Source organism: Phoca vitulina, unplaced genomic scaffold (assembly GCF_004348235.1).
Source record: "Phoca vitulina isolate PV1807 unplaced genomic scaffold, GSC_HSeal_1.0 scaffold7, whole genome shotgun sequence".
Taxonomy (NCBI): Eukaryota; Metazoa; Chordata; class Mammalia; order Carnivora; family Phocidae; genus Phoca; species Phoca vitulina.
In genome coordinates, this window is record NW_022589710.1 from 59301469 (window position 1) to 59326495 (window position 25027).

The following is a 25027-nucleotide window of genomic DNA, read 5'->3' on the forward strand; positions in this document are numbered from 1 at the left end:
GGGAAAGAGAAAGGGGGGGGTTCAGAGTCAAAGAAAACATCAGGCCGAAGTCAGTGGCTCAAAGAACACCCTGGGGACACCGAGGCCCAGCAGCAGCCAGGGTGGGCCTAGGGGTTGCTGCCTAGATGGGGAAGCTTCCAACCAGTTTTGAGGAATGGGACAGTCTTCAGGAAGGAGGGATGGAGGACGTTCCAGGCCAGGGGAGGGGCTTGAGCAAAGGTCTTGAAGTTTTGGGAATTTCTCATTAGAAACTGAGACATGAGGGGGTGCCTGGGTGGTTCATCTGGCTCTAGGTTTCGGCTCAGGTCATGATCTCAGGGTCGTGAGATGGAGCCCTGCATTGACTGTGCGCTTGCCCGGTGAGGCGGGGGGGGGGAGTGGGAAGGGTCCTGCTTGAGAGTCTCTCCCTCTCCCTCTGCCCCTCCTCTCTCTCTCTCTCAAAATGAATAAATAAAATCTTTTTAAAAAAGAAGAAGAAAGAAAGCAACTGAGACATGAAGGGACTGGGAATGTGGGCAGGGGTGGGGGGAGAATTTTCTCCAAACAATGCCCACTCGGGGCAGGACCAGGAAGGGCCAGAGGGGGTGGTAGGTACTTGACGTCAAATCTGCCACCTTCGGGAAAGCTGTGCTTCTCATTCTGTCCCCATTCTTTCCTTCACCCAGACTCTGGCCCCTTCAAGGACGGCATGATAACCTTCACACTCCACCTGAAGTCCTACCTTCCCCCTGCCATTAGGACCCTGATTCTACAAAAGAAACCAAACATCAGGAATGTGTCCGGCATGGCTGGGGGTAAGTGGTGCCAGATGCTTAAAAAAAAGAAAGAAAAAATCCCTAGAAATACCAGCTGTGCTGGGCCCAGGAATTCCTGCGATTTCTAGCTTCGGCTTGGGAAACAGGAAGTAAGGGCAGGAGGATATTACTTCTGGTCGCTACTTAATTTCGCAGAAGGAGGTCTGGCCCTTGGGCCAGAAGACTCAGGTGTGAAAACCTTATCGGACAGCTCAGCACCAACAGTTCTGCTCGGTCACCCCACCTCCACAGGCAGAACCGCCAATGGCCTCAGATGATGCCGTGGGTTTTCCCTCTGGGGAAAGGTGCCCCCAGATTACACTGCATTTTAAGCTGGCTTTGATTTAGACCAAGTATCCCTGTTTTGGTCTCCTCTGCACCATCTCCCCAGTCTCTTCCCGGAGTGATGAGTGACACGCAAGGCTCTGAAAGGTCCTGTGAGGGAAAATAGACATCCAGGTTGTCACTGACCTGAGTCCCAGCAAAATTTCATGACAAGGAAGACTTTTCTGGTAATGGGAATCGCCAGATGGAGAGCCAGCAGAGTGGTTTAAAGTGCTACATCAGGACAGTTCTCATTGTTGATTGACACGTCTGGCTCTGTTGCTATTTCTGGGCCAGTAGAATTATCTATTGTTGCATAACAAAGCACCCCCAAGCTTAGCAGCTTAAACCATATTCTGCAATGAGGCTGTGCTTAGTGGGGTGGTTCTTCTGCTTCATGTGGTGTCCTGTCTGCTGGGGCTGGACCATCTATGATGGCTCCTTCCTCCTGTGTCTGGAGTGTCCACTGGGAGGATCTGGAGCAGCCCGGGGCTGGCCTAATGCTTCTTTCTTGCCATGAAGCCTCCCCAGCAGTGGTAGCCAAACTTCTTTACAAGGTAGCTCAGGATTCCAGGAGGACAAGCTGTAATTAGTTAGCACATATCAAACCCCTGCTTGTGTCATACTTCTTAATGTCCCATTGTCAAAGCAAGGCATGCAGCCAAGGACAGAGTCAACAGGGAAGGGGCCACTCAAGGCTGTGAACACGGGGGAATGTGTTTTATTGAAAGCCACCAAGGTAATGGTCTCCCACAACCCTTCGTACACACAACATACAAGCAAACACCAGCTGAACCCTACTGCTCGCTAGAACTTGGGGAGCCAAGAGAGCTGAGTGCATCGGAGAGCCTGGGTGCAAGTCCCTGCTTGGCCCCTTACTGGCCATAGCTGTGGGTGAGCTGTGTGACCTCTCTAAGCTCACCTGGAAACTGGACATAACAATACAATCCTCCCTAAGGAGCTGTTGGGAGGAGTAATTGAGCTCGTGTGGGTAAGATGGTCAATCTAAGTTGGCTGCTGTCATGGAAAGCACCACAAGGAAAGACGCTCATTCTTCAGGACAGCTGGACACCCCAGTTTGGGACTGTGTCTTCCATAGTCCTTCCCCAGGGGTTTACATCAGATTAGGAATGTTAAAGGGGCTTTTCTCTCTCTCTCTCATCATTAAATATATTTAAAAAAAAAAAAAAAAAAGGAAAACATTGTGTTGAGGTAAAAGGCCTCAGAAGACTCACTTCATTTCTCTTCACAAAGAAAAAAGCCATCATGACCTTAGATAGAGCTTGAGAGACCCAGGGGATGCAGCAATCACTTCAGACCCTCCCCTCACGTGTCCACCACCCCTTCCAAAAAGCCACCAGCCACAGAGCCCTCTCTTGGTGTCCTGTTGCTAATGGGGACAACCGGGGGACTCTCTCCGATCAGCAGTGGAGATGAACAAACCCAAAACACGGTGCCCTCTGAAGTGCATTTAATTAAAAGGGAAACAAAAAAGTTTTGTGCACATAATAACCTGTCTGATTTGTGATGTTAAAAATCCACTTTGCTCTCCCAACAGGCTTTGGAGGTGAGGAAGGAGCGGCTAAGGAAAGCTAGGCTTCTAGGCTGGCTGAATTCCCTTCCACCTCACTCCAGATTATTTCTGGAGACACGCTGGGCTTGCTTGAGATGTGCAGTCAGCTTCCTTGGGCTTTCAGGGGCTGGAAGTGTCCAGTCTGCCCTCGTTTTGAAAATCTGTAGCATTAGCAGGCACTGAGGGTTTGAGGTCAGTTCCAGGCCATTAGAGCAGAAGCTGGTTCTAGAACTTTCCCTGCGGATGGTCACAGCTGCTTCATTCTACCATCCCCAAGGAGGAAGGTGCCAGAGGGGGTGGTGGACCCACCCTAGGGAGGCCCGGGGCCTGCAGCCCCGTGGTGACCTGAGAGAGACTCGGGGGTCCCCCCATCTCAGGCTTAAATCCTGGCCGTGCCTCGTACCAGCTGCACGATGTCACTTCATCCCTTCAAGCCTTGTTCTCCTCGTGTATAAAATACAAGTGATTACATCTATAAATTACTTCCCACAGATAGCCTGGCATGTAATAAGGACCCTGGAAGTATTAGCGGACAGTATCATGGTGGAAAAGAGATGTCCACATGTTGATACAGCAAATTGAGCATTTAGAATTGTCACCAAGCTTATTTCTCCAAAACAGCATAATTATGTTTTTCTTTGGGATGGTCTCTTTAAAGGAAATAATCCTTTTTTTAAAAGAAAAAACCATAACTTTTCTTGTTTGTTTTTTTCTCCAGTTACAGAATGCTACCTATTTATTACATAAATTTGAGAATATTGAGAAAAGCACAAAAGAGAACATAAAAAATCACCCAGTCTTGTCGCCGGAGATAACCAGGATTAACGTGTAGATGTATTTCCTTCTAGCTCTTTCTCTCATCAATTTTATGAAAAGGAGAATATGCCAAACACACTGTTTCGTTATCTGGTATTGTTTCTTCAACCCTATGTTACAAACATCTTTTCATATCATGAAAGATTCCTTCTGTACCATAATTTTAAATGTCTACACAAGATTCCGTTGAATGAATGTAACTCCAACCCCCGCTTCCTGTACACCTGTGTGTTGGGTAATTGACACACAGGAATGAACTCACAGGGTTCTCTTTGAGGTGGGTGTCGTGACTGCCATCTCATCCATGGGAGTACCAAGGCTGAGGGTCACACAGGATTCAAACACAGGTTTGTTTACCCCAGGGGAGGTCGTGGCATGCAAGTGGGGGGTCCTCCTTCATCGCTGCAGCAAGCCTGTCCGCAAGACCCTAGGTCTATGCCAAACAGAAATGCACACATGCAGACCCCGAATTCCATGTATTAATATGCTCATGGCAGCACCATTGGTAATAACCCCAAACCAGAAGCCACTCAAATGTCTGTCTGCAACAGGGCTGGGTAAGTATGTTGTGGTAATGAGTATATCACCCAGCAACGAGGATGAACCAGCTGCTGTCAATCACGGCAGTATGGATGGATCTCCTAAACGTACAGCTGAGTGACAGAAACCAGACGCTAAAGGCTCACGGTGTATGATTCCATCAGATGAAGCACAGGCAAAAGTAATCTGTAGAAGTCCGGGTAGTGTCTGCCGTGGGGGCTGGGGTGATGACCGTAAGGGGCCCAGAGGGATTCTGGGACGTTCGTAATGTTCTGTTTCTTGACCTAAGTGCTGGTGACCTGGGTGTGTTCGATTCCTGAAAATTCACCAAGCTGTACACTTACGGGCATTTTTTGGTGCTGAGCTGCAAGAAAGAGTTCAATGAAAAGGTTCTACCAAGAAGCAACTGACCAAGCGTGTGTCTCTTCTGTCGCCAAACCCAGGGCTCCGACCGGCCAGCGTGGTGGTCCTGCACCGGTCCCTGGCTCCAGCCTTTGAAAAGTTCTGCCGAGCCAACAGTGGCCCTCTGCCCCTGCTGGGCCTCTGCAAGCCAGGCACGTGGCCCTCGCCTGTCCCGAACACTGTCCTGGACCCCAGGTAAAATGCTTGGGAGCGTCAACAGGGACCTCTGTGTCCAGCCACAGGGACCCTCCGTGCCGGGCACAGAGCCTCGCTCATGACTCGCTCAGGAACGAGCTGTCCTCCCCTCCATTCCCATCCCTACCCATGCTCCTGTCCCGTGCCCCTGCCCTGGGAAAAATCTTGGGGATCACCCAGAAAGTTCCTTCCTGGCTGCAGAAATGTTGCTGGTGCTGTCACCCACCCACTTCATCACCTAGGCCAGAACCCCATCCGCACAGCACAAGAAAGAAAATAAAAACACTCGTATGAACCATGCCCAGAGATAGCGCTATTGACACTGTGCAGTGTGTCCTCCCAGACTTAGGAATAGAACATATTGCACCATGGCCCCACTGACTGCTTCCACAGAAGCACTGCAGGGAGCCCACATTGCTCCCACCGCCCCAGCTCAGGCTTGCATCTTCTCTGTCTCCCACTCGCCCCCCAGAGCGACTTTCCCTATTTCAATCTTCAGTGCCTTCCCGTGCCTTGCACCTTAGCCTGATAGCAAGACCTGTGCGGGGCGCCCGGGCGGCTCCGTTGGCTGCGCGTCTGACTCTTGATTTCAGCTCAGGTGATGATCTCAGGGTCATGAGATCGAGCCCCGTGTTGGGCTCTGCATTCGGCAGGGAGTCTGTTTTTCTCCCTCTCCCCCTCTCCCTGCTCACACACATGTGTGTGCTCTCAATCTCTCTCAAACAAATAAAATAAAATCTTAAAAAAAAACAAACAAACCTGTAGTGACCTGGCCCCGGCTGAGTGTCCTCCCCCACTCCTGACCCTCCAGCCATCCCCAGTCCTCTCCCCAAAGAGAAAGCTTCTCAATAACATTCTGCTTTTATCTTTTTGTGGACTCCGGGGTGGGAGGGTCCCTCAGAAACCCCATCTAGACCTGAGGTCAGGTCCTTATGTTTTTTCCTAACACCCCATGCTGCCATCTTGGGGACTCTTAGAGCAGATCATCGCCCAATGGGTCACATGTTTGATGCCTCCATGCTGTTCACATACCGTTCCCTCTGCCTAGGATGTGCTTTCCTCCTTCTGTGGCTGGTGAGCTCCTATTCATCCTTCAGGACCCAACTCCAGCACCGCCCCCTTTGTGGGAGAGAATGGATCTCTCCCTTCTCTGGGTCACTCCTCTACCTGGACTGTTAACACGAACTGCTCTGTGTTGCAAGTATTTTGTGTTGCCAGTGTAGGATTGCATGCTGCTTCAGGGCCGGGCCGGTGTCCCCTCTATCACTATGGTCCCATCACCTGGCTTGTGCCTGACATGAAGGAATGGCTGAGCAAAATGATTTTGGAGTGAATGAAGAATAGGCTTATAACCAGAATCTTTCAACTCTACGGAAGTTTCTTTCAGGAAAGAGAAAGGCCTCACCCACTGCTATAGCGCTAGAAACTTCTTGAGACATGTGTCTTCTGTCCCTTTGGCCTGCCAGCCCTGCCTCAATGGCAGAGTTTTTGTTTTTGTTTTGTTTTTCTTGTTGGTTTGGCTGGTCTTGGGCTGAGGTTATAGAAAATGTAATGGGGTGGGAGCAGGGAGTACATTATATGCACGCTGATTTATTGGTTTCCAATCTGGCATGATTTGAAGGATGCCAGCAAGGTGCCTGAAACTTCAGCTCCAGACATCCTCTTCGCTCTCCCCACCCTTTCAAACAATGCATGGTCAGGGGCCATCTTGGGCCTGGGGCCTGTGAGCTTTCCCTTGTGTCCCCAGGACGGGCTGTCCCCAGTTCCAGAAGTACGAGTTTGGTGCCTGCACGGGCAGCCTGACCTCGCTGGAGGACTACACGGAGCCCCTGGAGGACATGGTGGCCTTCTTCGTGGACTGCGGCTTCTCCCCGGAAGCAGCTCTGGAGAATTTGCAGCTCCCCAGAGGAGACTCAGCCCGCCACAGTCTCATGGGGGTCTACAAGGTAAGGACACAATCGACAATGACTTGAACAGGTGGGTCACCCTGTGTTTTCTCGTGGTGGGGAGAACACTGACATGGGAGAAAGGAGACCGACATGGCCCCAGCTCAGCCACTTCTAGGTGTGCAGCCTGAGCTGCTTCTGATGAGAAGCAATTTTTTTTTTTAAGATTTTATTTATTTATTTATTTGAGAGAGAGAGTGAGTGAGTGTGAAGGAGAGGGAAAGAGAATCTGAAGCAGATTCCATGCTGAGTGCAGAGCCTGATGCGGGGCTTGATCCCATGACCACAGGATCATGACCTAAGCTGAAACCAAGAGTTGGATGCTTAACCAACTGAGCCACCCAGTCGCCCCGAGAAGCAATTTTTATGTGTGAAGTATGTGCCTGAGCGGTTTTCGCAGGGCAGGGGAGGGAGGCGACAGAAGTATAGCTACTGGGGTGGGATGGGGGTCCCGGGCAGGGTCTGGCCCCCCAAACACATGGCCATTTGCAGCAGGTACATCACGTGCAACCCTTCATTTAGATGAGGAACTTAAAGCCTGGAGAGGGAAGAGGACTTGGCCACATCCCAAAGCCAGCCTGGAACCCGGGAGCCCCGGCTCCCATCTGTAAAGTGTCACCGGTGGGGGTGTGACGAGGAAGGGATGCTTGGCACAGAGTGCTCGTCACTGCCCCTAGTCGGTGCGCAGCAGAGCCGTCCTTTTCCCATGACACCGCACCTAGCCACCAGCTTTGGTTCAGCGTGGTCCCGTCTGGCCCGGGGCTCTATCCAAAAAGACCAGCCAGCCCTCCTGTATTCAGTGTTGGCCCCGAGGGGAGCCCTGCCTGTCCCCTGTGAAAGTCCCCAGCCTGTGTCCCTTCCCAAGTGCTGTGATTCACACGCCAACCAACACCACCAGCATGCTGCAGGGGAGGGAAACCTGTCCCTTCTTCCCTTCGACGTCCTTCGGCGGCTCTCCGACTTAAATAGACGTAAGAAGGATTAACGGGAGAAAAACAAATTTAGCGTCGTACCTACAGGAGCTCCAAAGGTGTGAGGCTCCAGGAAGTGACCAAAGCAGGAGGCTTTTGTGCCTCTCAGACAAACAATGAATTTGTGAAGGACTGATAAGACAGAGAAGTTCGGGCTTGGGGTAGGAGATTAGTGAGGAAGTCGCAAGGTTTGTTGAGAGAGCCCTCTCGGCCTTGGATTTCCCATCGCGGGGGATAAGGACGCCTTCTGCCCTCCTGGTATAGGGAGGGTACCTCCATGCGGGAGATTTATTTCCTGCTTTTCACGGTGGGGGGGCGGGGGAAGGGATGTCAGAATGTTTTTCTTGCACTGGCGGCCTCCCAAGGAACTTTAATTCAAAATAATCAGTATGCCAAAGTGGTGTATTTGGGGGTGGCGTATTTTCCCCCTCAGTGCCAACAGCAAGCCCTTCGGCAGTAGCCAAGACTGTCCCCGCCGATCACCATCCTGGCCATGTAAGCCCCACTGCAGCGACCGGAAACCATTCAGGGGAGAAAACACCACCACCAGAGAAAGTCACGCAGGTCATCCCAAGGCAGGAGGAGCGAGGCAGGGCTCGGTGGGGTCTGGACACAGACCCACACCCCCTGTGTGGACTCAGGGGGCCAAGCAGACCTCAGTGCCTCCTGCGAGATCCTTTGCCCTTGGGTGGCTCCGCCTCTCCCCAAGGTCTTCACCTGTGGTACACAGGCCCCTTGAAGTCCGTGGAGAAAATTCAGGGGCCCGCGGAATTGGATGAAAAAAAATTAACATTTTGATTGTCATAGCCTCAAACTGAAACTGAGCATTTCCTTCCATTCCAAACGCAGACAACAAACTGCTGTTGTATCAGCAGACCCTGTGACTTTGCGGCTGCCCAAAGGACTCCCAGATATTTTCCTGTCCCATGGCAGTTCTTCCTGATATCTCAGAAATATCCTATATGTTGATCACTATTTCATATTTATAATGATCCATCTGTCATCTTGTTCCTTAAGCTGTTAATGAAGCATACATATCACTGTACCACATTTTTTCATAATCTGATAACCGCATTTGCAATATAATTGGTGTCCTTTGTAAACCTATGCATTTCCTCTTTTGCAATTAGAAACTTGGAGTGGGGGTCTATAGCTGCACCAGACTACCAGAAGGGTCCACAGCACATACAAAGTGAAGGTTCTCTGTTTTAAACCAGTCATTACCAGCAGACTTTCTCATTTCTATGTCACATAAAAGTAGAAGCCATATTTTTATAATAGCTACTTGGACCCCCTCCTTCATTCGGCTGCCCTGAACTGTTGGTGCTCAGGGTTTCCATCTGGGTCAATTGTGTTTTTCATCTTCTCAGACAACAGTGCCTTGTGTCGCCATGGCTGGCTTTTGCTGCCCCCTGGTGGTCACAATGGGGCCAATTCCCCAAGGACAAGCTGGAAAGGCTGGTGCAGGCCAGTTGCTCCATGGGAAATAAGGGACAACCCATTCATATCGGTGACCCAGGTGAGCGTCCACTCTCATTCATGATTCTTTTTTTTTTAAGATTTTTTAAAAATTTATTTGACAGAGAGAGACACAGCGAGAGAGGGAACACAAGCAGGGGGAGTGGGAGAGGGAGAAGCAGGCTTCCCGTGGAGCAGGGAGCCCGATGCGGGGCTCGATCCCAGGACCCCGGGATCATGACCTGAGCCGAAGGCAGACGCTTAATGACTGAGCCACCCAGGTGCCCCTCATTCATGATTCTGACAGCCACCCTTGAACTTCAGTGTTCCTGAACTCCCCCGGCTTGTCCTCATCTTCCCCAGGGTTCCCCAGGGGTCCTGGACAAGGCTCGGACTCCCGCAGCAACATTCGGGCTGGGTTTACAGAGGCCCCTCAGGTTTAAAAGTGCTGCCCTTGGCAGAATGGCCAGCCTGACCCACTATCTCCTGTGACCTTCAGGTGAACCTGGGGTGGAAGGAGCAGGTGGTAGAGGGCAGCAGCAGAGCTATTTGTCCTGGAACTTGAGCTCAGAGCAACCTCTAATCTAGGCTGTTGTGCAGTAGCCTATTTGGACAGGGGAGGGCTTTGTTCCAAATGTTAACTTGAACTGATCCCCGGTGTATTAACTCAGTCTGAGAGTGAGCGAGCAGATCCAAGCTTGGCAGCTGTCTAGGCCTCTTTGTGGTTCTCAGAGAGCCCGATGAAAGCTTGGGATTGGGTCTCGGGTGAGAGTTGAAGCTCAGTGTACCTGAACTCGCTCAGCTGTGTAACAAGCAGAATCAAACAAAGCCTGCATTCTATAACGATGCAATCAGCACCGGCCACCTCCCTCATAGAAAGATCTCAGGACCACCCAAAGCAAAGTGCTTTGCTGAATCGTTGAATTGTCTTCTCGTTAGTGGAGCTGGGTTGGGCCCAACACATCCATCTTTGCTGTCCTCGTGAGCCTTCTGATGCCGGGCCAGGGGTAGGGACGCTGTTGGTAGTCAAGCAACAGAGTTTAGGTCTGTGTTATGTGACTCAGCCTGCACCGAGATAAATGCTGGCTCACAAATGCCGGTTTGGGTTGGCGATCCGCACCAGGTGTTAGGCTGGGTGCACCTGGGTCTCCTCCAGCAATCACAGCAGGTGTCTGAGATTCCGTGTTCTGAAACTGCACTACTCAGAATGGACTAGAAGCTAGCCAGTGTCCTGGGTTTTTAAAGTCCCAAATCCTTTTCTCCAGTACCACTGAGAGCAATCCTATGACTAGAGTTTTTTTCTAGGAGAAAGAAACATAAACCATTCGATGTGTTCAACCTGGATGGGACCTACCAAGACAGGACCTGCAGGAATTCATTTTCTTTTTCCATTTGCAGAATGGTTGGGAATCAAAGATCTTTCCAAACCTGACTATGGGGATCCTGTGGTGTGTCAACCAGGGGACGTCCCAGTGTTCTGGACTTCTCAGATACCCAGTCTCAAAGCCGTCAGCAGCTGCAGTATGTCTGGGCTTAGAGGGGGCTATGACTATGACCCAGGATGGAAAAGGGTGGGTCTCTAGTTCTTGGAAGCATAGGCTTGCAGGGCAGTGACTTAAGAAACCGAGTTACAAAACAAAATATAAAACATACAGATCTCCCAGGGCTGGGTCTCACCAGCAGCTTGTACGTTTTGATTAAATATATTTCCATCTGCAGAAGGCTCCCAGGCCATTCTAATAGAAAGACCAATATTTAGCTTGACTTTCTGAGACATTTTGAAGGTTGGTAGGGCTTTGAAAACAAGAGTGAAGGCAAACAGCACCACTAAACACTCCATTTCACGTGGTATTTGCGGGGTACAGTGGTCCCCCTTTCCCCGCAGTTCTGCTTTCTGAGGTCTATTGCCCGCAGTCAACTGCAGTCCAGAAGCAGATGATCCTCCTTCTGACGAATCGTGGCCTCATGCTACGTCACATGCCCTCTCCCCTCACTTCCTCTCATCACGTGGGCATTTTTCATCTCACGTTGTCACAAGAAGAAGGGTGAGGACAACACAGTGAGGTATTTTTAGAAAGGGAGACCACATTCACAACCCTTTTATCAGTATATTTTCTAATTGCTCTATTTTATTATTAGTTATTGCTGTTAATCTCTTACTGTGCCTAATGTATAAATTAAACTTCATCATAGGGATGTACGGATAGGAAAAAACATAGTCTATATAGGGTTCAGTGCTATGCAAGGTTGAAAAAACATAGTCTATATAGGGTTCAGTGCTATGCAGGGTTTCATGTGCACTGGGGGGTCTTGGAACATATCTTGATAAGGGGGGGACCTCTGCATTTAAAGCAATATGGTCAGTTTATTTTTTTCAGACATAGGGTGATATTACAATGAAGAGACACACGAGGGCGCCCTAACCAGCTCACAGTAAGGTAGGGATGTGCTAGAAACCTTAAGAGTAACTATGGCAGCCCATTTCGTAGACACCAGAAAATTCTAGCCAGGTCAGGCACACTGGAACTACAAATCACAGAATTTAATGTTACCTTAATTTTTTTTGAAAGCATTCATATAAATTTAGCTATCAGAATGGCCTCACGATAGGGGAAGATTATTTCTAATATAGTGATGAGGCATAAATGCCAAGATTCATGGAATTCTATTCATTTATTTTTTTAAGATTTTATTTATCTATTTATTTATTTGACACAGAGAGAGAGCACATGCAGGGGGAGCGGCAGGCAGAGGGAGAGAATCCCATGGGTATCCCGCTGAGCAGGGAGCCCGATGCGGGGCTCGATCCCAGGACCCTGGGATCATGACTTGAGCTGAAGGCAGACGCTTAACCCACTGAGCCACCCAGGCGCCCCTATTCCTTTGTTTATTTAATATTAAATGTATTGGGCACCTACTATGTACCAGGCATGGATCCAGATTCTGGGAATAAAATGCCGCATGAGATAAGATGCAGTTCTCAGGGAGTTTGTGGTCATTTCTGAGTGTGTGTGCTCATGTATGTTCACACATCCACACACATGTGGTAAATATTGTGCAGCACGATGGCGTCGCCCCTCCCCTGCCACCAGCCACAGGGGATGCGCAGAAGAGAGCTCACTGCCACGAGCATCCCAGCCCATTAGCTCTGGCTTGAAATAGCACACCTGATTTGTAAATGTGGCCAAATGACATCATTGGCTTAGGGACGACCTTGAATATTTCTAATTTTACAAAAATCATGCTGGGGCTCCTGGGGGGCTCAGTTGATTGGGCATCTGACTCTTGATTTCAGCTCAAGTCATGATCTCAGGGTCATGAGATCGAGCCCCATGTCGGGCTCTGTGCTCAGCGGGGAGTCTGCTTCTCTCTCTCTTTCTCTCTCCTTCTCCCTCTGCTCCTCCCCCCGCTAGCGCTCTCTCTCTCTCTAAAAATAAATAAATAAATCTTTTTAAAAATCATGCTCAAACTTCAATATTTAAACTTCTATTAGTGGGGCACCAGGGTGGCTCAGTGGGTTAAGTGTCTGCCTTTGGCTCGGGTCATGATCTCAGGGTCCTGGGATCGGGCTCCTTGCTCAGCTGGGAGTCTCTTCCCCTGCTCATTCTGTCTCTCTCTCTCTCAAATAAATAAAATCTTTTTAAAGATAAATAATAAATAAATAAACTTCAATTAACGGTAGACTAGTTGTTACACACCTCACAGCTGATGGGGCAGAAGTCCGTGTCACACTCCGAGCTGACTATTCTGGTGTAGACCTGGCATTGGAGTGACCCGTTGTAGGTGCTGTCCAAAACACACAAAAACAGTGATTGCATTCCTCAAACTCGGGTCGTGATCCCAGGGTCCTGGGATCGAGTCCTGTGTCGGGCTCCCTGCTCAGCGGGGAGTCTGCTTCTCCCTCTCCTCCGTGCCCATGCTCTTTCTCGCTGCCTCTGTCTCTCTCAGATAAATAAATAAAATCTTAGAAAAAAATGCTTCATGAAATTATCAGTAGGTTTTCCTTTTGAAGTGTTAACTTTGGCTTTCTGTTGAATTTGAAAAAAAAAATGTTACTGTTTTCTGTGACATCCAAGACATTGTTATTGACTCAATTCACACCAATTCACACGGAGCGCCTTTTATGTGTAAGGTATTATGTGGCATTCTGAGATCAATAAACAGTGGTCCTCATCTTTGGGAGCACACAGCTGAGTAGGATTAAAGTACCCAAGGATAACAATGACACTGAAGAAAGCAGACGATGTAAATTGAGTAAGTATGAAGCCCCTAATGGGCCAGGTGCAAGGACATCAAGCGGGTGAGATAGAGTACCTGATTCAGTAATGCAAACCATCACTTATCCAGGGCTCACTCTGAACCACTTTGCGAAAACACTTCTATGTGCATTTTCCAGTTTAGCTCTGACAACAACCATCGGAAGCATTATCATCATTTTATAGTTGAGAAAACAGGTTTAGAGAGGATAAAGTCTCATCTCAAACTCTGGCACAGGAAAGCCATGTTCTTAATAACGATGCTAAAGTGTTTCACATTGCCTGGAATTTGGTACGCGAGAGTTTTTTAAAGAGCGACATTAGACACCAAAGCAAAATAAAAGTGCCGTGGGAAAAATAGACACTATGTTCAGAGAGAGCTATTTATTAGCCAAGTCCAGGAAGGTGGCTTTGTGTATCTGTAAGAGTTCAGTAAGTACTTTCTGATACCCATGGGGTTCAGTTGATGGCAATTCCTATCTGTAGCTGGGCTGCCCCTCCCTTCTGTTCCCACACGCATCTCATCTTCACTTTCCTAAACATTGGAGGCACCTGTTTAAGTGGGGCTTGATTTAGCCATCAGCTAATTTTTTCTGATTTGGTCCAACAAGCCATGTAAGGAGCGCTGTTGGCAGAGCCGAGGCCTGGCACCATCTTGCCCACCAACCGTGGGCTAGATGAGAATGGACTGAATTTGATGAAGTGAGTGCACTCAGTCCCTCCCGTTGTGTGTTTTAGAGACCCCACTGGCTTTCACCAGTGCGCCGGGCTGCACAGTCATGACCAACCTGAAAGATACAGAGCCTCCAGCCCGTTGTCTTACCCCTGAGGGAATTCCAGGCGTGAACCTTCCACCAGAGGTCCATCGCATTTCCCAAGATCCTTTGCACTACAGCATGGCATCGGCTTCAGCTATTCAGAAGATTAGAGAGCTAGAGACTATAATTGCCGTAGACCCAGGTAAGAAACAAAGCGTGCTCACCTTAATGACCTGGAGCAATTCATCACTGGCGTAATGGTCAGTGAAAAAGGCAGCATGCAAACTACATGCATCTACAGGATGGATTTAAAAAAAAGAGAGAGAGAGAGAGAAGAATGTATTCCTCTTTATTTAGCTAACACTATCAAAGAGCAGAGATTGCTATTTTATCCAGAAAGTAGGCATAGCCTTAATGTCAGGCTACTAGACTATAACATTTTTCATTAAATTATGAAAATTGAGACTTCATCCAATGAGGGGCAGGTTTTCACCTATAGGGGTCATTCTGAAGCATAAACCTCAAAAACAATGTTATAACGAGGCTTCAAGTTATTTAGAATCCAAACTCTTTAAAAAGTTACCTGGGAATCATTAAGATATTTGCTTGAGTCCTCTTTCCCCTCAACCTCCATCTCCATTTACAAGGGTCAGCTGCCTAAATTCTCTCTTTGCCTCTACTGTGCATTCCCACAGTGTGATTTTTTTTCAATGCCTATAGTATGTATGAATCCCCAAAAGAAGTGAATACACCAAAATCCTGATGTTGATGATCTCTGGGTAGTTCAAATGTGAATAATTTTTGGGTTTTTATTTGTTTTTTTCCCCGAATTTTCAACACTAAACATAAGAGGGAGTTTGGAAGGTGAGCTTATTAGCTGGACACATTGCCATCACGACTAAATTGGGACTGGGATGGTAAGAAAAAAGGGAGTAGTATGGTTCCTAGGTCACCAACCGCCACCATTTAAACAAAGTCATCCCTGTGTCCCTAATCTCCTCCTTTTGCGCCATCGCCCTGGGCTTGGGTGTAGAATAGATGTTTTTGTGCTGGGCAGCAGAGGTAGGGGCAGGGGCTGGATCCCCACTCCTCTGAGGATGCTGGTGGGGCAGGACCCTACAGGTGATAGCCTCATAAGAGTTTGCAACCAACACGTATATTGTATATTGCATCTCAGAGAAAGGACAGTCCTTCTGTGGCTTGTGACCCGCTGGCTTCTAGACATGGGATCCACTAGGGGTCTTCTGGTTCCAATTAGGAGGAGGTTGGCTGCCAGCTAGTTGAGGGGTTTTTCTCATCCCCGGGCATGGTCACTGAAGAGCCCCCATGTCTAATCCAAGGTGGCCAGCAGAGGGCGCAGGTGTGCAAAGAAATTCAATCCATTTGCTGGCAAAGGTTCCAGAGAGAATGAAGGTTCAGCCTTCCCTGGGGCTCTCTGCCTCAGTTTCTCATCAGTATAACAGGAGAAATAACAACTAGACCTCCTTTTTGCGGGGTGTGATGGGTAATAAGAATGACAGCTATCATCTACTGAGTTTTACCTTGGACCAGGCATGCACTCAAAGCTTTAGCACATTTCATCTTAGATTCTTCCACTGACCCATTGGGGCAGCTATTACTAACTGCCTTTAACAGATGAGGAGACTGAGTCATAAAGGGTTAAGAAACTTGCCCAAGTCCACATAGCTGGTACATGGTGGGGGCAGACGTTGAATCCGCACCCACTGACTCCAAGGCCCACGATCGATAAGGGTTGCATAAATTGGAATCTGAGTTTACATGGTATATCACAGTCCCACCGGGCCAGTTAAAAGAGTGCTCCGGCCTCTGCTGGCTCATACCTTCTCATGGGCTGTGATTCTTGACCTGGGTGCTCTTTGTACTTTGAAGGTCTGGAGGAGGTGTACCTGGTCTCCCTGTTGGTCCATCAGACCCCTGTTTGCCAGATATCTGAATAGATGGTGCTGGGGTCCCTGTGGAAAGCAGAGGGGTGAGGTCAGCCTGGAGAGGTCGAGCCTCCTGGCCGAAGTCCCAGCACCCAGACAGAGAACAGTGACACTGGGACAGAGGACAGCACCTGGGCACAGTCATAGAGCCACCAAGCTGGGTGCCATTTTGCGTGAACTAAAACCGTGGCCAAGAATCAAACAGTGCAGAACGGCCTTAAAAATGTCTGCTCTCTCCCCTGGGCTTGGGACCAAAGGTGGGCATAGCAAAACTTCCTTCAAAACTACAAGGCCTAGCTTTTTGATGTTTTGTCTGTCTGTTGTGTTGTTCATTCATTCATTCTTTCAGCGGAGAGTCTGGTTTCTTTTGCACGTAAACTCACAGTAAATCTGGGATCAATGCCTACCCCTGATGCCCCTTTTAGGACAGACACATACACGTATAGAGACGGAAGCTCGTGGCTGTGTGTACCTAGAGCCTCTTACATAGGCTGATCTCCTGGGTGGATATTTCTTTTTAATTTCTGCAATACTTTCTCCCTCACAAACACTCTTACCCAGGCTAACAGCCCTTCCATTCAGCACAGGGGTCGTGAGGGAAGATGAATTATTAACTCTGCCATTAGCTCAGATAAAAAAGTAAGTGGTAAGTAAATTTACGGCAGACTCGGCGCACCCCAGCTTAATAAAAATGACCCGGGAGGGCATCCACAAACCCCCCCTTTGGTGCTTGTGCAGACTGTCTAGGTTTGAGGCGTGAGGAATAGGGGAAAGGCAGATTTATGAGCGTCCGGATGGGCCAATACTGTCTATGACGGAACATCGTTCATCCTCAAGAACAACAGATGCTTTTGATTCCTGCTATATGAAATAAGCAGATATAAGATTAATGGCAGTATACTGAGCATTGCTCACTGGGCTTAATAATAGAGCCACTCAGTCATTTTTGAGAGGACGTTGGCTTGCATTTGAGGTGCCTGGAGAATAAGAAGGAAGGCAAAGTTTATAGTGACGATGTTTGCTCTCATGCAAAAACCATCATAAATGATGAGCTCATCGGCTGCTCTAAATTTAAAAAAGCTCTCTCTGCCCTCCTCTCTCTTTTGATGTTTATCACATCCTATGAAATAGGTTACTTTCCGGTTTTTTTCTTTAAAAATATTGTTCTTCTCCCCTTTCACCAACAGCAATCCGCGTTCGTTGTAGAAACATCAGAAAATATATGAACGTAAAGAGGCAGTGAAAATAACCAGAATCCCATCACAATTAACCGTTATTCACAAACAGTTCAATATTTGCCCTTAAAGTCCTTTTCTTCAGTCTTAAGCCTGTAAGACTGAAAAAAGAATATATATTCTTTTTGTATATATATAGTCCCCTTTTTAATATATTGTGAACATCCTTCCATGTCATTAGTCTTCTACAACATCCTTTTTAATGTTCGCATAGAATTCCATTTTATAGACATTCCACCATTTTTATTAACATCCATCATTTGACACCATAAACAAGGCTGCAGTCAACACCCTCTGACTACGTGTGTGTACATCCCCACGATCCCTTTATCAGGATAAATTCCTGGACGTGAATAGCTGGTACAAGGGGCACGTACAAATCTGAGTACAAATCACCCTCCAGACAAATGTTCCAGTCTCCACCCCCACTGCAGGCATGTGCAGGGCCCTTTCCTGCAGCCTCCCTCCACCTGGACCCCCTCCCCATGCTCCACGTAGGAAAACGGAGGCCCAGAGCAATCCAGGGACGAGGCCAAGGTCCCAGAGCTACTTTGGGCTTGAACGTAAGTTTCCGAATTCCAAGTCTGGAACTGTCCCTCCACAACAGGAACCCCAACCGTGTGTCCCTCCATGTTCTCCATGCACCTCAAGGGCAAGCTGACACCCTCAGGCCCCATCTGTCGGTCTACCTCTCATTTTAGCCACAGCTGGGGGAGAAGTTCTGAGTCACATCCTGCCTTCACCGGGCCCAGATATGCTTGGGGGTGACCTGAGTATGGACAGGGGCACAATGACAGGCCCTAGGGGGCTGTGCTGTCCAGCTGGGACCAGGTTGGCAGCCACCGGAGGGCATTAGAGCCGATGATGCTGATGCCCTGCCTGTCTCCCCCGCACCCAGCAAGGGGCAGGAGCAGGTGCATCAATGCCCGGTCCCCCTGTCCTCTGGCAGGAGAGCCCTGAGGTGTGGACCCCACAGTTTCCTAGAGCAGCTCAAGCAGGACTGAGGCCCAGTTGCCTTTGTAGTTAATTTGCTCACTCACACATTCATTCTTCAGGAGCTTTTCTCCCTTTTTTTCACACTTCTTCCATCTTCTGACTTAGTGTTCCTGGGCTCACTTTCCGTAGAAATACCTGCACCCAAGTCCTTGTCTGAGGGCCTTCTTCTGGTGACTCCCCCACTAGGGCAGTCCCGTTGCCTCTCCTTCAACATTCCTGCATCGGTTAGAGTCTGCTAGACCGCTAGAACAAATTAACCCCAAGATGCTTTCCTCAAATACCGTACGAGTGTGTGCCTCTCACGCAACCGTCCAGAGCAGGCCTTCCCTGGTGAGTGTGGGTGTTCAGCGGGAAGGGGGACCTGCTCCAGCCAGAAGCTCTGCCATGACCCCCTGGGACCCCCAGGAGGTGTTGGTTGTCAACAGCTGGGAAGGGAGGAAGGGAGGAAGGGAGGAAGGCAGGGGTGGGGGGGTGGCAGGCCCAGAGGGGGTGCAAATGACTTCCACTCCTGGTCCCTTTGGCTACTCCCCGGATGTGGCAGAGAGGACCTAGGCTCATGAAGACTGGAAGCCCTAACCGGAAGAGCTGCTGGTCAGCCACAGACCGGCTCCCCTTTGTGCCTGGGGGCGGGGGTGGAGAAGGAATTCCGGGGAACAACCAGTGGTCTCTGCCACATCCCCTCAAATCCACTTCAGAAACAAGAGTAAATAAAAACCCAAACTGCTGTTTACATAAGTTTCTACTTGAAACACATGACGTTATCTTATGACTTTTTTTTTTTAATCTTATGACTTAAAAAAAAAATGGGGTGCCTGGGTGGCTCAGTCGGTTGGGTCACCGACTCTTGGTTTCAGCTCAGGTCGTGATCTCAGGGTCGTGAGATCGAGCCCCGCGTCGGGCTCCCCGCTCAGTGCGGAGTCTGCTTCTCTCTCTCTCTCTCTCTCTCTCCCTCTGCCACCCCCCCCGCCTTCTCTCTTTCTCTCAAGCGAATAAATAAATCTGAAAATAATTTTAGGCCAGCAGGGGATTGGACACCTGCTCTGCAGAGATGAGCTGCTGCGAGCCTCCCTGTTGCTGTCGCACGTCCGCTCGGTGCTTGTCACCACCGGCTTCCCCACACACTTCAACCACCAGCCCCCAGAAGAGACGGACGCCCTCCGGGAGCCATGGCCCTGGCCGCCTTCCTGCAGGCCTTGGGGAAGGGGGTCTCCATGATCGTTGACCAGAGAGCCTTGAGTTTGTTCGAGAGGCTCGTGAAAGAAGCTGTTGAGCAAGGTGAGGAGTGAGATGAGGATAGTCCGTTTCCCCCAAACGGGCCTTTGCGGGCAGAGGCTGTGGGCGGGTATGGGGGGGGGGCCTGGGTGTGTGGAGCTCCTGCCAAGCACCCAGCTCAGGGCTATGCACCGGACAGGGGGCGTTTTCCTTCCTGTTCGAAACCTCTCTGGTATCAGCAGCATTAGCCCCATTTTATGGATGAAGAGGCTGAGTCTCTGAGGGGTCCGGGTGAGTTGCCTGGGTGGGAATGGTGAGCTCGAGTTTGAACCCGGGTCCTCCAGGCTCCAGAGCCCAGGGTCCTGCTGTGCTCCTGTTCCCCTCCCTGTGTGACCTGCAGGGGACTCAGCAACCCAGGCCAGCCCTGGACCCCACCCCCCGAACCCCCGGGGGGGGGTGGAGGTGCGATAGTCGAAAGCAGAGGTGGCAGGGTCCCTCCCGGGCCAGCGGGGCGGATGCCCCGCGCCACACAGGCTCCTGGAGCACGCAGGTGCCTGAGAGCTGCAGGCAACGCTGGCGTGAGGCCGTGCCGCTGTCCGCGTCAGGACCGGCTGGGGTGCACTGTGAGCAGCGGCTCTTCGCCTCTCCTCCCACTAGGGTTGTGCGGGCGTCGGCGCGGAGCCTGGTGCTCTGACCTACTTCCCGCTGCCTGTGTCTCTGTGTCCCTGAAAATGCGTTTCGGGGTTTCTTCAAAGCTGTGCAGAACCACTCAGTCCACAAGTAAGGGGACTGGTGTCTCCGGGAGCCCCTCAACCAGGGGGGCACAGGGCACAGGAGCCTTGCCTCTTGTCTTTCAGAGACAGGCAGGTCCCCGTGGAACTGGGACCCCACTGCCTGGAGCAGTGACCTCGAAAGTGCCCATTCCCCCCTGTTGGTTTTTCCTCCTTCCTGCCCTCACTTTCTGCCCTTCCCACCTGCCCCCTGAGGTCATCTCCCAAATAAACCGCCTGCACCCGAGTCTTTGTGTCAGACTCTGGTTTCAGAGAACCCCAAACTGATGAACAGTGCAGGTGGACGTTTCGAGAAGTAGATAGCTCTGTCTGTATTTTGAAGGGAGAGTCATGATTCCGGGTGGATTGGACGCAGGTGTGAGACAGGGGATGAGGATGGCTGCACAGTTCGGGCAGGGTGACGGGGAGGGCGCAGCTGCCGGGGACCCACACCGCGGAGACGCTGCTCCTGGGAACACCCGACAGTGTGGCCGCTCTGGAAACCAGTATGGCGGTTCCTCAAAAAATGTAGAAAATCGCCCATGATCCAGCAATCCCACTTCTGGGTATCACCCAAAAGAACCGAAAGCAGGGACGCAAACAGATACTTGCACATCTGCGTTCGCAGCAGCGTTGTTCACCAGAGACAAGCCAAGGGTCCGTCCGCGGATGAACCGATAAACAAAATGCCGTATAGACAGACAATGGAATATGTCCTTCAGCCTTAAAAAGGAAGGAAATTCTGACCGATGGGTGAACCTGGAAGGAATCATGCTGAGTGAAATAAGCCGGTCACAAAGGACAAAATACTGTAGGACTCCACTTACACGAGGGACTGAGAGCAACTGCTGTCATAGGGACAGAAAGAAGAACGGTGGTTCAGGGTGCTGGGGGGTTGCTGGGGAGTGTTTATTAGGGACAGAATTCCACTTGGGGAAGATGAGAAAGTTCTGGAGATGTGGTGGTGCTCGTGGCACTACAGCGTGAACGTACTCAACGCCAGAGACCTGTACGCTTAGAAATGGCTAAGGAAGTAAAAGTCACATTATGTATGTTACCACAATTACAATTTTTTTAAAAAATTTTAAAAGAGTGCAGGTCTGAGCCTCAGTGTGAGCAATCTCTAGCCTCACAAGTGGAGATGTCAAGTAGACAGATCTACGAGTCAAGTTCAGGAGAGCCGTCTGGGCTGGAAAGAGAAATCGGAGACCGGTTGGCATATTGATGGCCTTTTAAGTCCAGACACGGGGTGAGATCACCCAGGGAATAAGAGACGGAGAGAAGGTGTCAGGATTACACCCTGGGATGCTCCACATTGAAAGGTCAAGGAGGAGAGGGGGAGCCACCAGGGAGGCCGGGAAGGAACTGCACAGAGGACCGAGGGACACCGAAGGACCACGTTGTGAACAAGGAGGACGGGTGGGCCACAGTCCCAGCCGCTGCCAACAGGCTGGCAGCCTCCCCCATCTGACAAGTGGCTTGGATATTTTTAGCTGCCCACTTTCCCAGAGGCAGCTCTGCCCTCGCAGCTCACCTGCTGGCCTGGCTCAGAGGCTCCAGCTGCTCGGGAGCTCGGAACTGGGGCTCGCCCATGGGGCGGTTTAGAAGGTAGCATCTGCTCTATTCAATTTTGCAGAACTTTTGTGACATGTGGACGAAGAAAGGGAAAAAGATTTGGCCTTTTAATGAAAATTAGTTCAGTTCTTTTTATAACCAAAGACTGCACATGTTTAAAGAAGAAAAAGCTTAGTCATTTCTTCCTTGTCTTGAGCGTAAATGGACCAAATGGATAAATTGGTTCTTTGCAGCTCAGGTGCGGGTTCATACCTTGCGCTGACATTCCTTTGCAGAGATTCTTTCTCTCTGTGTTCCCCTCTGGGGGGGTATGTTAGGTTCCCTGCCCTGTTTGGCTCCCCGGTGCCCCTTCTTACTAGTATCCTGTATCCTTGATCCAATGTCAGGAAGTAGGAAATCACCAGCCTTAACTTAGCACCTACTACATGCAAGACCCCCAGCTCAGTGTTTGGCCCATATCACATCATTGCATCCACAGCAATCCTGGGTCAAGGGAGACATGACTAACCCCGTTTTGCAGAGGAGGAAACCACAGCTAAGGGAGTTTCTGTGGTTTGTCCAAGGTTACACAGCTAGGAATGTTGTTTGGTTGTAGTCAGTCCCCTTGCTGGGTCACCAAGCTGATTCTCACAGCACAGAAAGGGGCTGGGTCTTTCAGCTTGTTGTGACCACACCCCCCACCCCACCCCACCCCCGTTTCCTGGCTTGTCCCATGTAGAATGTGCTCGGCGAGTATCCCTTGATGGACTGACTGTCCTCTCCTTGTCTTTCCCCCTTAGACATGGGGTGGGACTGGGGAGGGATGTTGGAGGGAGCCACGCTGGAGACCCCTTAGGGTCTCTGCCAATGATTCCGGCTTCTCTACCCACTGAGGGAGGGGGGCGGTGGCAGCTCCCAAAGGGCTTGGGACAGCCATATGGTGAAGCTGAGGTGGGAAGCAGCCACATTTATAATACCATGTGGTTTTAACATGGACAGGGTGCTTACTTGGGCTGGGTTTATGTGAGGTGTGTGAGGGGCTGATGATGGAGATTATGGCAGCCCCTCTGGTCCCCAGAGTGGGCCGGGGGGTCCTGCAGAACCAGTGGGACCGTAAGTGCTGGGTCCATCCCTGTCGCAGGCCCCCTGTTCGCCGTCTCAAGCTCTGCGTGGAGATCTCATCCTGGGCCAGTGAATGCACAAGCATTCTACCTCCACCTGCTAGGAGGTGGATTCGTTAATGACAACCAAGTCACTTTTATTTTAATTTGGGATTTGTATGTGCTTCCCACATATTCTACATTAATGCGTATTATTATTGTAATTAGAGAAGGTGCTGTTTTTGAGAGTCAAAATCACTTTGGCAATCACTCCAATACCAGTAGCTAATTCCACGCCCAGACTCTGGGACCTCTCCACTGTTGTTCTAGAACTTCCCTAAAGGTATGCAGGGAGGGAGGAGGGGGGGAGCAGATGAGAACTTGGGGTGGAAACTGGGGTCGTGACACTGACCTCCATCCTTGGCTTCACCTGACTTACGTAGCACCTCTGAGCCTCAGTTTTCCTCTTCTGTAAAATGGGGTTAATAATGGTTCTTATCACATAGAATTGTTGTGACAATTAAGTGAGAGCATGCATGTCAGGTGCTTAGTGGAGGGCTAGCTCCCCGTCACCATGGGTGCCACGTGTCCCCAGCACTCACGATGGCAGTGAGCCAGAATAGGCCTCCATTCATGGGGTCTCATGGACATCTACAGGCAGCGTATTTGCTAGCCCCCAATAGTGGTGACAGTAGCCCAATTCCACGCCACTCAGGGTCACACACTCCGCCAACCGAGGGTTTACTAAGGACTATAAGTAAACAAGTATTCTCATTCTCGTGTTGAGGTCTCAGCTTTCCTAACAAAGTATTCGACAGGTAGGTAATGATAGTGATACTTTCCAAAGAAGCTTCTGAAAAGCCAACATGAATTTCCAAAATGCAACACGAGGGCTGATGTGTCAACCCTTTGTCTTTATTTTCAAGGTGTTCTGAAGACACCGATCCCCTTATTAACTTTCCAAGGTGAATCAGCGGGAGCCGCTCAGGCATTTCTCTGCAAAGATGGGGACCCCAAGTCACCGAGGTATGTGCATCCCATCCCAGCGTAAGCGGGTGATGGTGGAAAGCCCATGCTCTATTCACTTTGCTGACTCCAGGGAGAACAGAGCCATGTGCCCAGGGGTTCTGACGGGCCAGGCTGCTGGGTTTCAAGGAGTCCTGGGGGCTTCACAAAGCATTTCTGGGCATGGCATGCCCTCCTGATAGAGAAAGAAGATAGGAAAATTATAAAAACCAAAAACTAGCAGTTTCTCAAACTGGGTCATGACCCATTAGAGAGAAGTGAGTCATTTCAGTGGGGTAACCGGCACGTTTGCAAGGGGAACGAGAAACAGAAATACCATCGTACGTCCTGTGTCGTAATGCTAAGTACTCTCTCGTGAAATTTTGTGCAAATGCGTGTGTTTTTTACTGTGTGTCGTGATCAGACATTTTGAAAAATACATCTTTATTGTATGTAGGGATGCATTTCAGATCTTACCATTTTTAATACAGCGTTTCTAAAACTTTTTTACAGCAGTAATACCTTCTGCATTGCAAACAGTACGCACACACGTGCGCGTACCCACACCCACAACTAAAACGAAGATTCAGAAAACAGTATTTACTCTTGCTATGTGCAATATATTCTGACGTTTTCTATTCCAGTCTATTCTATTCTATTCTACAGTGTTCTGTTTTACTTTTCTGGAAATGCTGACCTGGCCTAATAAATTTATTTCACAACCCACTAATGAGTGTCCAGTTAGAACTTAAAAACACTGCTTTAATAGGCCTGGCGGGCATAGCTGTTCTGCAGCTCGCAGTGGAACTTGATGATCATAATGAGGATCCTGAGTCACCAAGAAAAAGTTCAATCGTGGATCCCATATGCTATTTAAAGCAGCAGAAACATGTGTGGTTCATATTAGAGATGTTTATATTCTCCAAATGGTTGACATATAAACAAAGCTCTGGATCTTCAGGGAGAAGCTAGAAAATTCTCTTGTGTGGGATCCCTGATGCCAGTTAACGCAGGTGCTGCTCTATTTGCTGAGTGGAGGGAGGCCGGGCAGATCTGATTGTGGGGAGAGAGGCTTGTGCTCTCTTTGGAGAAGATGCGTTAACTCTTTCCAGGAAGCCGGCTTCCCAGGAGTGAATTACTTCCCACTGTAACTAAATGGATCCTGCTGGCCTAAAA

At 49.7% G+C, this 25027-nt stretch overlaps 1 protein-coding gene across 1 annotated transcript in view; it reads left to right on the forward strand.

The window, feature by feature from the left end:
- Positions 1 to 688: 688 nt before the first annotated feature.
- The window catches only part of DGLUCY (D-glutamate cyclase), a 41180-nt gene continuing 16841 nt past the window's right edge, over positions 689 to 25027 (forward strand). The window contains 10 exon segments of the mRNA XM_032404690.1: positions 689 to 794; positions 4491 to 4644; positions 6392 to 6590; positions 8932 to 8997; positions 8999 to 9080; positions 10418 to 10540; positions 14014 to 14235; positions 19226 to 19360; positions 19363 to 19485; positions 23773 to 23872. Coding sequence (XP_032260581.1) covers positions 689 to 794; positions 4491 to 4644; positions 6392 to 6590; positions 8932 to 8997; positions 8999 to 9080; positions 10418 to 10540; positions 14014 to 14235; positions 19226 to 19360; positions 19363 to 19485; positions 23773 to 23872 — 1310 coding nt within the window.